The 15,716-nt window shown below is 48.8% G+C and overlaps 1 protein-coding gene across 4 annotated transcripts in view; it reads right to left on the minus strand.

Moving 5' to 3' along the window:
- Window positions 1–219: 219 nt before the first annotated feature.
- ATP13A2 (ATPase cation transporting 13A2) overlaps window positions 220–15,716 on the minus strand; it is a 76,578-nt gene continuing 61,081 nt past the window's right edge. For all 4 annotated transcript variants that reach the window (XM_083161867.1, XM_083161868.1, XM_083161866.1 and 1 more), the window contains 7 exons: window positions 15,521–15,600; window positions 14,887–15,039; window positions 9,508–9,604; window positions 8,034–8,257; window positions 7,253–7,404; window positions 5,346–5,518; window positions 220–3,163 (listed from right to left, as the gene is read on the minus strand). In XM_083161867.1, the coding sequence (XP_083017993.1) occupies window positions 3,002–3,163; window positions 5,346–5,518; window positions 7,253–7,404; window positions 8,034–8,257; window positions 9,508–9,604; window positions 14,887–15,039; window positions 15,521–15,600 (1,041 nt within the window). In that variant the 3' untranslated portion in view covers window positions 220–3,001. The remainder of the gene's footprint in view (window positions 3,164–5,345; window positions 5,519–7,252; window positions 7,405–8,033; window positions 8,258–9,507; window positions 9,605–14,886; window positions 15,040–15,520; window positions 15,601–15,716) is intronic.

Here is a 15,716-nt window from a genome sequence, read left to right on the forward strand (position 1 = left end):
TCCTAAACCCAGTATTTTTTATACCACCAGAATGCTTCTGAATCTGTCTCTCCCCTTCAACTTGCATTTTATCACTGACTAAAACAGGAGAAAGGGAACTAGAAGTAATAAGACCGGTATACAGGCACAGTCAGGTAAATGAATGAGAAGGGGTACACGCTACCTTGGGGCGGGGTGTGTGTGTGTGTGTGTGTGTGTGTGTGTGTGTGGGGGGGGGGGTATTAATTGCCTGTTTATACAGAAGAGCACAGCACCCCCAAGTGGCTAACAGTGCTTACTACAAGAAATACCTTCAGCATTATTAGCAAAGTAAAAAGCATGAAACTGGGCAACGCTATGCTGCGCCGCAGGTGGGGCTGATGAAACATGAAGATTTCAGTGGGTTATATTGTTTCTGTGCAGGGTAAATACCGGCTGCAAAGTCTATTTCTGTTTGAACACACCCAAGCCTAATCTAAATCTATCTGGACCCGTTACATCTGCCCCCCTGCAGTGCAGCATGGTGTTACCCAGTGGTATGTTTTTTTGCTGAATCAGACCCATAGTTTGAAGGAGCTTTAACTCTCTGCAGCTCTGGGTACAGACAACTGCACCGTCTCTGTAATGTGCTTCCTATTGGTAACAGGCCCTACAGCCATACCTGCAGAATCACTTAATTCACCTGCTGCAAACGGGCCCATAAACCAGCGTCTGATCGCTCTTCCCACGGGGGTACAGATATTGGAAGTTCAGTAGAGCGAGGGATTGCGCAGACTTCTACCCACATAGTGCAAATAAATGCAGAGATTTACCACATAGCCACACACATATAAACGCATTCACAAATAAACAAAAAACAAACTCAGATGTGACTCCCGGCACTGCACGGCTGTGTCCGTCACCATGGTCAGGGACAGAAACATCAGACGAGAACGGTCTCAGTCCTTACACATCCTGTAAACGCGTTTCACAGACTCAGAAAACACAGAAACAATCACAACTAAAACCCACAATTCCAGGGTCACTAACGTGGCTGAGACGGGCAGAAAGAACTCGTCTTGGCCACGTTTCAGAGCCTGCCCAGCACCATGTAAACAAACAAAAAGATAATATCTGTATTTATGGCTGCAGAGAGGACGGAGTGCAACGGTTACCTACAGTGACAATAGGAACATTCCTACAGTCTATGGGACAGGGCAATTACACCGCACAGCGTTACTGCGCAGCTAGATATCTGACGCTCAGTGTACAGAGCCTCTCCTGCGCCCACGCGGCGTCCAGTATGCAGGAACCACAAAAAAACAAAAAGAAGAAGGTCGGAGAGAGACACGATTAATATCCTCCGGGAATGAATTGATATCACGTACCGGAACTGGTATCTCAACCTTCAAGTTTATATTGTGCGTCCACTGGACGCAGAACGCACAGCGCAGAGGATCACAGAGCAACTACAAGGAACGGGCGCACACAATAGTGGGGAAGAATGTGCGTCCTGTGGCCTCCGTGGCTGTAACTAACCTGTGGCTATTATTTAGGCTTTGCTGTGCTACATAGGCCAGTGTTACTAGTACCAGTGTGTTACACAGTTGCTGTGCTACATAGGCCAGTGTTACTAATACCAGTGTGTTACGCAGTTGCTGTGCTACGTACGCCAGTGTTACTAGTACCAGTGTGTTACACAGTTGCTGTGCTACATAGGCCAGTGTTACTAATACCAGTGTGTTACGCAGTTGCTGTGCTACATAGGCCAGTGTTACTAGTACCAGTGTGTTACGCAGTTGCTGTGCTACGTACGCCAGTGTTACTAGTACCAGCACATTACACAGTTGCTGTGCTACATATGCCAGTGTTACTAGTACCAGTGTGTTACGCAGTTGCTGTGCTACATAGGCCAGTGTTACTAGTACCAGTGTGTTACGCAGTTGCTGTGCCACATACGCCAGTGTTACTAGTACCAGTGTGTTACGCAGTTGCTGTGCTACATAGGCCAGTGTTACTAATACCAGTGTGTTACGCAGTTGCTGTGCTACGTACGCCAGTGTTACTAGTACCAGTGTGTTACGCAGTTGCTGTGCCACATACGCCAGTGTTACTAGTACCAGTGTGTTACGCAGTTGCTGTGCTACATAGGCCAGTGTTACTAATACCAGTGTGTTACGCAGTTGCTGTGCTACGTACGCCAGTGTTACTAGTACCAGTGTGTTACGCAGTTGCTGTGCTACGTATGCCAGTGTTACTAGTACCAGTGTGTTACGCAGTTGCTGTGCCACGTACGCCAGTGTTCCTAGCACCAGTGCATTACGCAGGTGCTGTGCTACATACACCAGTGCTACTGGTACCAGTGCATTACGCAGTTGCTGTGCCACGTACGCCAGTATTACTAGTACCAGTGCATTACACAGTTGCTGTGCTACGTACGCCAGTGTTCCTAGTGCCAGTGCATTACGCAGTTGCTGTGCCACGTACGCCAGTGTTCCTAGCACCAGTGCATTACGCAGTTGCTGTGCCACATATGCCAGTGTTCCTAGTGCCAGTGCATTACGCAGTTGCTGTGCCACGTACGCCAGTATTACTAGTACCAGTGCATTACACAGTTGCTGTGCTACGTACGCCAATGTTACTAGTACCAGTGTGTTACGCAGTTGCTGTGCCACGTATGCCAATGTTACTAGTACCAGTGTGTTACGCAGCTGGCTATGCCCCGTTACAGCAGCTATAGACCTGTGTCCTGATTAGCGTTGTTACAAGGCGCCTGTTGTGTATCTGGATCCTGACAGCCTGTGAGTCACCGAAGCCTTCGGGGCGGCCGTAAGCGAGGCCTGCACGCCTGGGACACGTTAGGGGAAATTTGACTCCTCCAGGCTCCGATCCTGAGCGATACAATGTTTATCTCTGGGCTTTGTATTCAGTGTCATGTAATTATCTTCTCTGGGGTCAAAAACAGTTTAATCGCAGCATTTTCCATGTCCTCTGTAATATCCCACTAGCGAGTCCCATAGCAGAGAAGGCCTGGCGGGTCCTGCTACCTGGACGGCTTGGTATAGCTGGGGTACAGAGTCTGATTTATGGGGGGCCACGAGTTCTGCCCTTGGAGGTAGCGTGCCAGTCTCTTGTAAGCTTTCTTGGATTCTTTCCTCTTCCTCAGCTTCCGCAGGCAGTTCAAGTACCCGTGGTCCAGGGCAACCTGCAAGAGAGCGGGGGGAAAGAGTGAGGAGCCTGCAAATATCAGGGACAGGGTTCCGGGGGTCATATAAGGCGACACGGACAGGAACAAGGCACGGAGTAGTCTTAATGGGTGACACAGGCCAGGAATCCAGGATATACCCAGGGAACCACTATACATGTAGAGCTGTAATGTTCTCTGGGAGTCGGACACAGAGAGAGGACCGTTCCCAGGAGCCGGCAGCGGCGTAACAATCCCAGCGCAGCTGAAGCAGTGGCTTGGTGGACGTCTGCATCGACTCTGCTGAAACGGACCTCCAAAAATGGCTGCCGCCTTAGAGGAGACAGAGGTGAAAGGTCCCGGGGGAGCGCAGTGTGTACAGCATTACCTGGAAGTGACAGATTCTGGGAATGCTTGTGCACCTGCAAGCAAGAAACCAGGCAAGGAGCATGTAACCCCCCGGCAACCACTGAGCCACGCCTTCATATATTCTGCACTTACAGAACTGTAATATAACAGAGGGAACCCTGAGCAGCCCTGGTGTGTGCCCCAGGCAGGTCTGCAACGTCGGAACATGTCTGGGCGAGCACGGTCTGCACTCACCGCATGCCGCCGTTACTGGCAACACAGGATACACGAGCCTCAGTGTGTAACACAAACATCTGGCGCCAGGTGCTACGAGGACGTATCACAGTCCCAGGGACCTAGCACGTCTGACGGGATGTATAGGTGCAGTATGACCTGGGAAGTATTGTACATCTAATAACAGTGGGAGGACAAAGTATAATACAGTAACCGCTCCACAAGCGCACCCAGGTAGGGATCTCCAGCTGTCCAAATACCCCGTGGGGGCCACTCTTATGCCTGCAGGGCCCCCAAGTTGGCTATTGCGGTCCCATGGCTCATTATTAGGGCATAGTGCAAATGGACTACAGACAGGAATGTGCAGCACCGGGGACTCAGGGTACGGTGCAATGTGGCTATGGACAGTGGCGGATTGCCCACTAGGCAGGTGGCTAGGTGTGTCACCTCCTGGGGGTGGTGCAGCAGGCCAGGGAACCACCCGCCTCCTCCCCCCACACCAGAGGAAGTTGCAGCGTACCGGCCTATTTGCAGCTACAGCTTCAGGACCAGGAGACAGAGCCTGAGTCAAAAGTGACATTATACTGAGGTCTATACAGAGCCGGCTCTGCAGCTGAACAGCCGCGACTGCTGAGGCTAAAGGCATTTGTTAGGGGGCATCCAATAATATTTTCTTCTAGGGACGCTACCCCTAAATTCACTTCTGGTTATGGACACCTGCAATGTCCTGCACCCCTCAACCTGGGGACTTGGGGCATATGAACCTGTGATAGAAAGAGATGCGCCGCACCCACCATATGTCGCGGGGGAGATGGTATCGTCCCTTCCCCTCAGATCTGCTACTATTTCCAAGCTAGACATGATATCCAAAGAGGGGAGGAGGAAACTGATCACCCAGGAGGACCTCAGTACCCGCCCAGGAGGACCTCTTTACCCTATCACAAGACCCTAAATATAACATCTCCACCATCCATACTTCATAGAGAATATTTACAATTCATCCAAAGATGCGCAGAGGTATAGGACAGTGTGGAGGTCAGAACATGCACATCTCTGGCCAAGGTGACTCCAATACACCAGGTCCAGCAGCCTTTCTGTGGTGGTACCTTGGGGCAATGTGCTATCTAGGTGGCACAAGGGTCCTGCTCAGCTGCTGCTGCAGATAGGAATCCGGCCTGGGCACGCCGGTCCGTAATAGTTACAGCTATCCAGATTAAGGGCAGAACCTATTCCACAGACGTTAGGAGTTCTCAAATATCATAATACAGGAGATTGTGACTCTGACAAAGCCAAGGTCCCGGCTCACCGGAGACCCAACCCTTCCCCAGGAATGGCCAGCGAGGAGAGGTTGTATAATGCCTGGGATAAGAGCACTGCTCCTGCATCACCCAACTCTGCATCTTTGAATCGTAGACATGACTCAGAAAGTGCGCGTCAGAGAACCACAAGCAGAACATACAGCTGCCAACTGCCCCCCCCCCCCATAAACCTGCCACTTCCAGCTTGTGCCGGAGACACTGCCGTCACCTACTGTCCTTATCAGGTGGCCTTGTCTCGTCTTACCGAGCACCCAGAATGCACAGAACAACCGATCCTGAGGCCCGCCCGCGCTAACACTCACCTCGATGATGGCGGCGGCTATGAAGTTCACAGCGACAGTTCCAACCAGCACAAACTTGAAGTCTAAGTCGCTGATGACTTTCAGGTCCAGTAGGGTCACCATGAACCCCAACGGGTAGAAGATGATCCAGAGCATCATGGCGAGCAGCAAGATCAGGGCGATGAGGAAGAGAACTGCGAGGGAATAATAACAGACAGGAGAGGACGTCAGAGGAGGGTTCTAACGTCACCACCACACACAGCGACATTGTAAGTCAGGGATTGTGAGGAGGCCTAATAGCTGAGGTACATGCTCGGGCCATCCTCCTATCTCATCACATGACACAAGAGGGCGGGACATCCTCCCATCTCATCACATGACACAAGAGGGCGGGACATCCTCCCATCTCATCACATGACACAAGAGGGCATGACATCCTCCTATCTCATCACATGACACAAGTGGGCGGGACATCCTCCTATCTCATCACATGACACAAGAGGTCGGGACATCCTCCTATCTCATCACATGACACAAGAGGGCGGGACATCCTCCTATCTCATCACATGACACAAGAGGGCGGGGCATCCTCCTATCTCATCACATGACACAAGTGGGCGGGACATCCTCCTATCTCATCACATGACACAAGAGGGCGGGACATCCTCCTATCTCATCACATGACACAAGTGGGCGGGACATCCTCCTATCTCATCACATGACACAAGTGGGCGGGACATCCTCCTATCTCATCACATGACACAAGAGGGCGGGACATCCTCCTATCTCATCACATGACACAAGTGGACGGGACATCCTCCTATCTCATCACATGACACAAGAGGGCGGGACATCCTCCTATCTCATCACATGACACAAGAGGGCGGGACATCCTCCTATCTCAGCACATGACACAAGTGGGCGGGACATCCTCCTATCTCAGCACATGACACAAGTGGGCGGGACATCCTCCTATCTCAGCACATGACACAAGTGGGCGGGACATCCTCCTATCTCAGCACATGACACAAGAGGGCGAGACATCCTCCTATCTCATCACATGACACAAGTGGGCGGGACATCCTCCTATCTCAGCACATGACACAAGTGGGCGGGACATCCTCCTATCTCATCACATGACACAAGAGGGCGAGACATCCTCCTATCTCATCACATGACACAAGAGGGCGGGACATCCTCCTATCTCATCACATGACACAAGAGGGCGGGACATCCTCCTATCTCATCACATGACACAAGAGGGCGGGACATCCTCCTATCTCAACACATGACACAAGAGGGCGGGACATCCTCCTATCTCATCGCATGACACAAGAGGGCGGGAGACCTCCTATCTCATCACATGACACAAGAGGGCGGGACATCCTCCTATCTCATCGCATGACACAAGAGGGCGGGACATCCTCCTATCTCATCGCATGACACAAGTGGGCGGGACATCCTCCTATCTCATCGCATGACACAAGAGGGCGGGACATCCTCCTATCTCATCGCATGACACAAGAGGGCGGGACATCCTCCTATCTCATCGCATGACACAAGAGGGCGGGACATCCTCCTATCTCATCACATGACACAAGAGGGCGGGACATCCTCCTATCTCATCACATGACACAAGAGGGCGGGACATCCTCCTATCTCATCACATGACACAAGTGGGCGGGACATCCTCCTATCTCATCACATGACACAAGAGGGCGGGACTGGATTACTGGGCTTCATGCCAGTAAGTGACCACGACTTTATGGGGATGCACCCCGCGCAGACACCGGAGTCTCTCTCTCTCTCTCTGAAGCAATCCGGCTTCAGGACTCCTAAACTCAATAGAAAGAGTGCAAGCTCTTGGGGGTAGCACACAGTAGTGTACGGGGTAAGGGGCGTATCTGTAGTGGTAACCGGGTACTTACTGTTGGTATACAGCGGCTTCCGGAAGGGATAACCCTTGGACAGGACGACGGCGAGGATCAGATACTGGAGACCGGACACACCGAACACAGCCGTATTCTCGTAGTTTGGCAAGTGATTCAGCGCCGGGCTGGTCATATTTACCGGGACAAACCTGGGAGCACAAAGGGCACTTACTGAGTGATTGTAGTGCCTGCAGTATCGTTACTGCCATATGCATAGAGCAACTGAATCTAACCAATGGGATTACTGTGCATATATTATACAGGGAAATCCCAACACCATGACCTGCAGTGAGTAACTGAGAAGACTGAGCAGGAATGAGGTACGTACCACGGCTGGGAGCAGGAATGAGGTACGTACCACGGCTGGGAGCAGGAATGAGGTACGTACCACGGCTGGGAGCAGGAATGAGGTACGTACCACGGCTGGGAGCAGGAATGAGGTACGTACCACGGCTGGGAGCAGGAATGAGGTACGTACCACGGCTGGGAGCAGGAATGAGGTACGTACCACGGCTGGGAGCAGGAATGAGGTACGTACCACGGCTGGGAGCAGGAATGAGGTACGTACCACGGCTGGGAGCAGGAATGAGGTACGTACCACGGCTGGGAGCAGGAATGAGGTACGTACCACGGCTGGGAGCAGGAATGAGGTACGTACCACGTCTGGGAGCAGGAATGAGGTACGTACCACGGCTGGGAGCAGGAATGAGGTACGTACCACGGCTGGGAGCAGGAATGAGGTACGTACCACGGCTGGGAGCAGGAATGAGGTACGTACCATGGCTGGGAGGTAGTGAGGAAGTAGGAGATCAGCAGAACCAGGAGGATGAGGCTGGTCTGGATAATGAGGCTCCCCAGGACAGACATACTGATCAATGTACCAAGCGGGGACTTTAACCCTAGCTCGCTTGCTGGGCCGGTTCTCCCCATTAAAATGGCCACGGTGGTGGTAATGACCAGGTCAAATAAGAGGAACTGGAGATCGCCCAGGTTCGTGCCCACCTGGTAAAGGAGAACATATGGCATTAATCTTCTGCAAGTCATCAGAATGCTAAAAACACATCTAAAACATAATTCATGGTACTTGTGTATTTTGGCGGCGCCCATCACATACCATAAGGCATACGATGGTATGCGATGCGACGCGATATCGCGAGATATTGTACAATGCCATACAATTTTTAAATTGTATGACATTGTATATGGCATACAATGCCATACAATGCGATGCGATGCGATTAAACATTGTATAAGCACCCTAATGGGTGCTTACAATGTTAAATGCACCCCCACGCCACCCCCCCACTATAAACGTGAACCCGAAGCGTGGCGAGCGCAGCGGTACGCGTCCTCCGACCTTTTCATACCCCCACTATCCACGTCGGCGTGGAGTTGAGAATAGAAAGTGTGGCGAGCCCCGCGAGGGGACGCGGATACCTGTGAAGCCCGCAAGGGGACTACGATACCTGTGAAGGTATCCGCGTCCCCTCGCTGCGCTCGCCACGCTTCGGGCTCGCTGCGCTCGCCACACTTTCTATTCTCAACTCCACGCCGACGTGGATAGTGGGGGTATGAAAAGGTCGGAGGACGCGTACCGCCGCCGCTCGCCACGCTTCGGGTTCACGTTTATAGTGGGGGTGCATTTAACATTGTAAGCACCCATTACGGTGCTTAAAAGCACCCTTTAGGGTGCTTATACAATCTTCCATCGTATAGGGGCCAAAAATCGCATCGCATGCCATCGGGTGCATGGCATGCGATGCGATTTAAACATCACGCGATGGAAATCGGGGGCGCCGCTATAATACACAAGTACCTAATTCATTGATTGGAACACATGTATAATTAAAACTGCTATCATATAACAGCCTGTAAGAGGTCAGTGCATTTCCAAATAAAAGCTTCATCATGAAGATCAAATTTGATTTGAATTCTTATTTTATGGGAAAAGCACCAAATCAGGGGAGGAATAGATGATTGCACCACCGACAAAAACTGAAATGGTCCCTGGGACAAATGCAGCAAAAACTATCAGGGAAAATAATAAAAAGCTGGATTTATACAGAGTATTTTGTTTGTGTTATCCTTAGGAATGGATGAATAAAGCTTTCCGATTCAATGATGCAGCTTGTAGAAAAAAAAAAAAACCTTCGGGTCACGTACGTCCAGCTACTGCATGAGACAAACTTGCCCCTAATTTCCTGCGAGGAACAAGGCCGCACCTTCCCTGTAACCAAGTGGGCGGCACTCACCGTGTACAAGAGGAGCACGGATATAAACTGCGTCAAACTGTACATCGCCATGTACTTAAACACCTCAAACGAAGTCTCCAGCGAGCAGCGACCCTCCCTGCAAAGCCAAAAACCAGTCAGTCTGAGGTAAAGGACCAAAATAATGAGAACACACAAAATGCAAAGTGTCCCGGTCACTGCAAGCATCAAACACAAAATTACTACAGTTTGCTGTACTGTAGCTTTAAATCTAGAGCCCTCCCACTTATTTGCTGAAGCCCCACCCCAGATAGAGCCAGTGGCACTATATGCAAATGAGTGCGAGTCTTCAACACATTAGACTTGTAGGAAGAAGGAAAGAGGCTAAATCAGCAATAATATTGTATATAATTAACCCCTTCCCGCCCGCGGACGTACCTGTACGTCACGGCAGCGGGGTAGTTCGCGCACCTTGCGGTACAGGTACGTCCCCGCTGTGTCATGTCGCCTTGTCAAGTGACAAGGCGACATAGTATAGATGGCTGCTGTCATCAACAGCAGCCGATCGTGTCAGTGCGCCCGCGGACCAATCAGAGTGGTCCCGCCCCGCCAATCGCTGTGATTGGTCAGTCAGTCCTGACTACACCAATCACAGCCTTTCTATTGTAAAAGGGGTGTTTTGCTTCTCTTCCCGGGCTCTAACCCTCTCACTGTGTTAGAGCCTTGGAAGGAGAAGCTGTGTCAGAGCTGTCTCAGAGTTTAGGCTGTGTAAAATTGCGCTGATCACCACAATACCCCTGCCTATATCACCCTCCCTGTGGTCATCTGTGCAGGGATCACCCTCCCTGTGGTCACCCCTGCCTATATCACCCTCCCTGTGGTCATCTGTGCAGGGATCACCCTCCCTGTGGTCACCTCTGCCTATATCACCCTCCCTGTGGTCATCTGTGCAGGGATCACCCTCCCTGTGGTCACCCCTGCCTATATCAACCTCCCTGTGGTCATCTGTGCTGGGATCACCCTCCCTGTGGTCACCCCTGCCTATATCACCCTCCCTGTGGTCATCTGTGCTGGGATCACCCTCCCTGTGGTCATCTGTGCTGTGATCACCCTCCCTGTAGTCACCACCTAATTTTGTGTGTTGTGATCCGTATAATTTTTCTGTACCTTATCCGTACACCATAATTTTTCTGTGCGTTATTCGTACCCCATAATTTTTCGGTGCATTTGTACCCCATAATTTTTTATGTGCGTTACTCGTACCACATAATTTTTCTGTGCATTTGTACCCCATAATTTTTTCTGTGCGTTATTCGTACCCCATAATTTTTCGGTGCATTTGTACCCCATAATTTTTTCTGTGCGTTACTCGTACCCCATAATTTTTCGGTGCATTTGTACCCCATAATTTTTTCTGTGCGTTACTCGTACCCCATAATTTTTCGGTGCATTTGTACCCCATAATTTTTTCTGTGCGTTATTCGTACCCCATAATTTTTCGGTGCATTTGTACCCCATAATTTTTTCTGTGCGTTACTTGTACACCATAATTTTTCAGTGCATTTGTACCCCATAATTTTTCAGTGCATTCGCACACCATAATTTTTGCAGTGCATTTGCACATTGTCAGTGCTACAAAACCCCACACGTGTTGAAGCACCTCATAAATACATACACCAATAAAACTATGGCCCAACGAACATATACTGCCGAGGAGGCATACGCGTTTCTGGCCTCTGAAACTGAGTCTGCTAGCGAGGATGAGACAAATTTCCGTTTGTCATCCTCTTCATCATCTAGTGACTCTGATGAACCCCCGAGGAGGCAACGCAGGACTCCCACTGCAGTAGTCGAGTCCTCTGACCCCACATGGACAACCCCTGAAAACTACGTACCCCAGGTCCCTGAGTTCACAGGGAATCCAGGAATACAATTTAATTCAGCAGGGTTCAGAGAGCTGGACTTTTTAAAAAAAAATTTTAGTGATGATTTAGTTGATCTAATGGTCACCCAGACTAATGTTTATGCCCAACAATTTATTGAGCAAAACCCCACCTCTAATTATGCCCAGCCCCGCAAGTGGACCCCTGTACATAAAAATGAAATGGTTATATTTTGGGGCCTTGTACTGTGCATGGGGCTAGTGAAGAAGCCCACGATTAGGTCCTACTGGAGCACAGACATCTTATACAATACACCAATGTTCCGTGTGGCTATGTCAAGGACCCGCTTCGAAGCGATCCTTAGGTTTCTCCATTATAGGGATAATGCACAGTGCCCACCCCGGGATGACCCCAATTATGACCGGTTATATAAACTTAGACCCCTAATAGACCATTTTAGTACCAAGTTTGCCCAGGCATACATCCCCGAGAAGCACATTTCAATAGATGAGTCCCTGGTACATTTCAAAGGGAGGCTCCAATTCCGCCAAGTACCTGCCAAGTAAGAGGGCAAGGTATGGCGTGAAGATGTACAAGCTGTGTGAGAGTACATCAGGGTACACACACAAATTTAGGATATATGAAGGTAGAGACACAAAAATAGACCCCCCACCATGCCCCCCCTTACTCGGAATTAGTGGGAAGATAGTGTGGGATTTGGTGCACCCACTGCTGGACCAGGGATACCACCTGTACCTGGATAATTTCTATACCAGCGTCCCACTATTCAAAAGCCTCGCTTCCAGAAGTACTGTGGCATGCGGCACTGCACGTAAAAATAATAGAAGCCTCCCTAGGTCGCTGCTTGGGCAAACACTTAGAAGGGGCGAGAGCAGGGCATTATGCAGCGACAATGTACTGTGTGTCAAGTATAGGGACAAGAGAGATGTCCTTATCTTGACAACAGTGCATGGCCATAGCAGCACCCCTGTCCCAGTGCGGGGCACAAGTACCGAAACCCCAAAACCCAACTGCATTGTAGATTATAATAGGTACATGGGGGGGGGTCGACCTGTCAGATCAAGTGCTGAAGCCTTACAGTGCTATGAGAAATACAAGGTTCTGGTATAAAAAATTAGCTGTACACATAGTACAAATGGCACTGTACAACGCATTTGTACTACATCGATTTGCAGGCCAAAGGGGGACATTCCTGGAGTACCAAGAGGCAGTAATAAAGGCCCTTATTTTTGGCAACCAGGAACAGGGGGGCCCTAGTACTTCTGGAAGCGAGGCCTCGCGAATTGTACCAGGGCAACATTTTCCGAGTGAAGTCCCCCACACTGGAAAGAAAGGAAGGTCCCAGAAACGATGTAGAGTATGCTACAAAAAGGGGATAAGAAAGGACACAACTTACCAATGTGAAACCTGCCCCACACAACCAGGCTTGTGTATCAAAGATTGTTTTAAGATATATCACACTTCCCTTGAATTTTAATGTACTCCACACAGCTTGTACAAAGAGCCGCATGCCATTACCTTCCCTTCTGAGTCTTGCCATGTGTCCAAACAGAAATTTACAAACACATATATGCTATTGCCATACTCAGGAGAAAAAGCACCCCATAATATGTTACACAATTTCTCCTATTAACCCTTGTGAAAATGGCACATTTTGATCTAAAGTTACATATTAATGGAAAAAAATAGTTTTTTTTTTATTTTCACAGCCCATAACAATTTGACAAAACACCAGTGGGGTCAAAATGCTCACTACGGCCGTAAGTGAGTTCCATGAGGGGGGCTAGTAACAAAAAGGTATCACTTGCTTGGGATTTCCACTGCACAGGTACAATATGGGCTCTGCAAATGCAAGATGGCGCCCGAAAACCATTCCAGCAAACTCTGTGATAAAATGGCACTCCTTCCCTTCTGAAGCCTGCTGTCTGCCCAAATAGCGTTTTACAACCATATATGGGGTATTGCCATACTCAGGAGAAATTGTGTAACAAATTTTGGGGTGCTTTTTCTACTATTGCCCTTTGTGGAAGTATAAAATTATGGGGTGAATCTACAAATTAATGGAAAAAATGACATTTTTCATTTTCACGTATCGATGCCTAACAATTTGACAAAACACCAGTGGGGTCGAAGTACTCACTATACCCATAGATGAATTCCCTGAGGGGTGTAGTTTGCAAAATGGGGTCACTTGTGGGGGGGTTCCACTGTATTGGTGCTTCGGGGGTCTTGCTAATGCGACATAGCACCCACCAACATTCCACCAGAATCTGTGCTGCAAAATCCAAAAATCACTCCTTCCCTTCTGAGTCCTGCCATGCACCCAAATGGTATTTTTTGGTCACATATGAGGCATTGCCGTACTCGGGAGAAATTGCGGCACAGATTTTGGGGTGCTTTGTCTCCTTCATTCCTTGTGAAAATGAAAAATTTTGAGCCAGAACTTCATTTTTGTGTAAAAAAATGTAATTTTGCATTTTCACAGCCCAGTTGTACCAAAATTGGTGAAACCCCTGGGGGTTTGAAATGTACACTATACCCCTAGATAAATTCCCTGAGGGGTGTAGTTTGCAAAATGGGGTCACTTGTGGGGGAGGTTCCTAACTTTTAGCATCTTATGGTGCCTAGAAACCTACATGGTGCATAAAAAATAATCTCATAAAAAGGAGGCTCCAAAATCAAGTAGGTGCTCCTTCTATTATGAAGCCTGCGGTTTGGTCAACGTGCACACTAGGGCCACATATAGGATATTTATGAAAACAAAAGAATTGGGGGAATCAATTTTTAGTCACATTTCTCTAGTAAAATCTACTGTGTTCCTTAGAAAAATGTATTAAAATTGAAAATCTGCTAAAAAAATGAAATTTTGAAATTTCACCTACACTTTGTTTTAATTCCTGTGAAACACCTAAAGGGTTAACAAACTTCCAAAATGCTGTTTTGAATACTGTGAGGGGTGCAGTTTTTGAAATGGCATCATTTATGGGGGTGTCTCACATACAAGTCCCTCAAAGTCACATCAGAACTGAACTGGTCCCTAAAAAAATCAGTGTTTGAAATTTTCTTGAAAATTTGAGAATTTGCTATTTATATTTTAAGCCTCCTAGTGTCCAAAAAAATTAAAAGGAGGCTGAAATAATGATGGCAACATAAAGTAGACATATGGTCTTTGTTAGTTATTAACTATTTTGAGTGGTATGATTATTTGTCTCACAAGCAGAAAATTTAACATTTTGCAAAATTTTCAGTTTTTTTTCCAAATTTTGGTACTTTTCACAAAAAAACACAGACTGTATCGACCAAAATTTGCCACTAACTTAAAGTACAATGTGTCACGAGAAAACAATCTCAAAATCAGTTGGATAAGTAAAAGCATTAGAAAGTTATTCCCACATAAATTGACACATGTCTGATTTGAAAAATAGGGCTGCGTCCTTTGGGCCCAAATAGGCCGCGTCCTTAAGGGGTTAATAATAACTTTCTAATAGATGATAACAAATGTCCGCTATCTACTGACCGAATGACTATGGGGACACACTCGATGTTACTCAGCTTGGAGGTGAACGGAGAGGCGATCGAGGCTTCGGCGTCAGACAGAGAGATTCCCACGTCGGCGGCTTTCAACGCTCCACAGTCATTGGCTCCGTCCCCGCACATCCCCACACAGTAACTAGAAGAGCGCCAGGGATGAGAGCACAAATTGGGCACGTGGATGGTGACAGATCACACACATATACAGTAAAGTAGGACACGACACATCAGCTAATCCTCAGCATTAATTCATGAACACGCCATGGGCCTGATTCGGAGTCATGCACAGCATCAATGCCGCATGCAGTCGGCCGTCATCTGTGCGTGTGTCAGACACACAGCTCATGCACCATGATTGTGAGTGCTCAGGCGCAGGACAGAACTGGACGCACAGCGTGGTGGCATTACTTGGAGGGGGGGCTGGCTAAGCAGATGGGTCAATGTAAGCGGCTGCGCCCACAGACGCAGGACCACTCAGATGGAGAAGCTGCAACCGCCTTAGGACTAGGGCGAGATTCGATGGTGCGTCCAGTAAGTGGGAATCTCAGTAGTAATGAGAGTGGGCGCGGCATTAGCATAAAGATACAGAAACATCTGTGCGCCAATCAGCGCATACTTACTTTAGATCCTGAAAGTAGCGCACCAGCTGAGTCTTCTGGTCCGGTGACATCCGGGCGAACACGGTGGCATGGATAAGAATCTGGGGAATGAGAGACAACCGTGCTTAGCAGTCTGACAGCCTAAAGTGTAACTCATACTAACAGGATCCAAACGGAGCTGGGCGCGCCGATCTGGTCTGGTCATACGGACAGTACA

The sequence above is a fragment of the Crinia signifera genome, chromosome 19 (genome assembly GCF_055691185.1).
Source record: "Crinia signifera chromosome 19, ASM5569118v1, whole genome shotgun sequence".
In the NCBI taxonomy this organism is placed as follows: domain Eukaryota; kingdom Metazoa; phylum Chordata; class Amphibia; order Anura; family Myobatrachidae; genus Crinia; species Crinia signifera.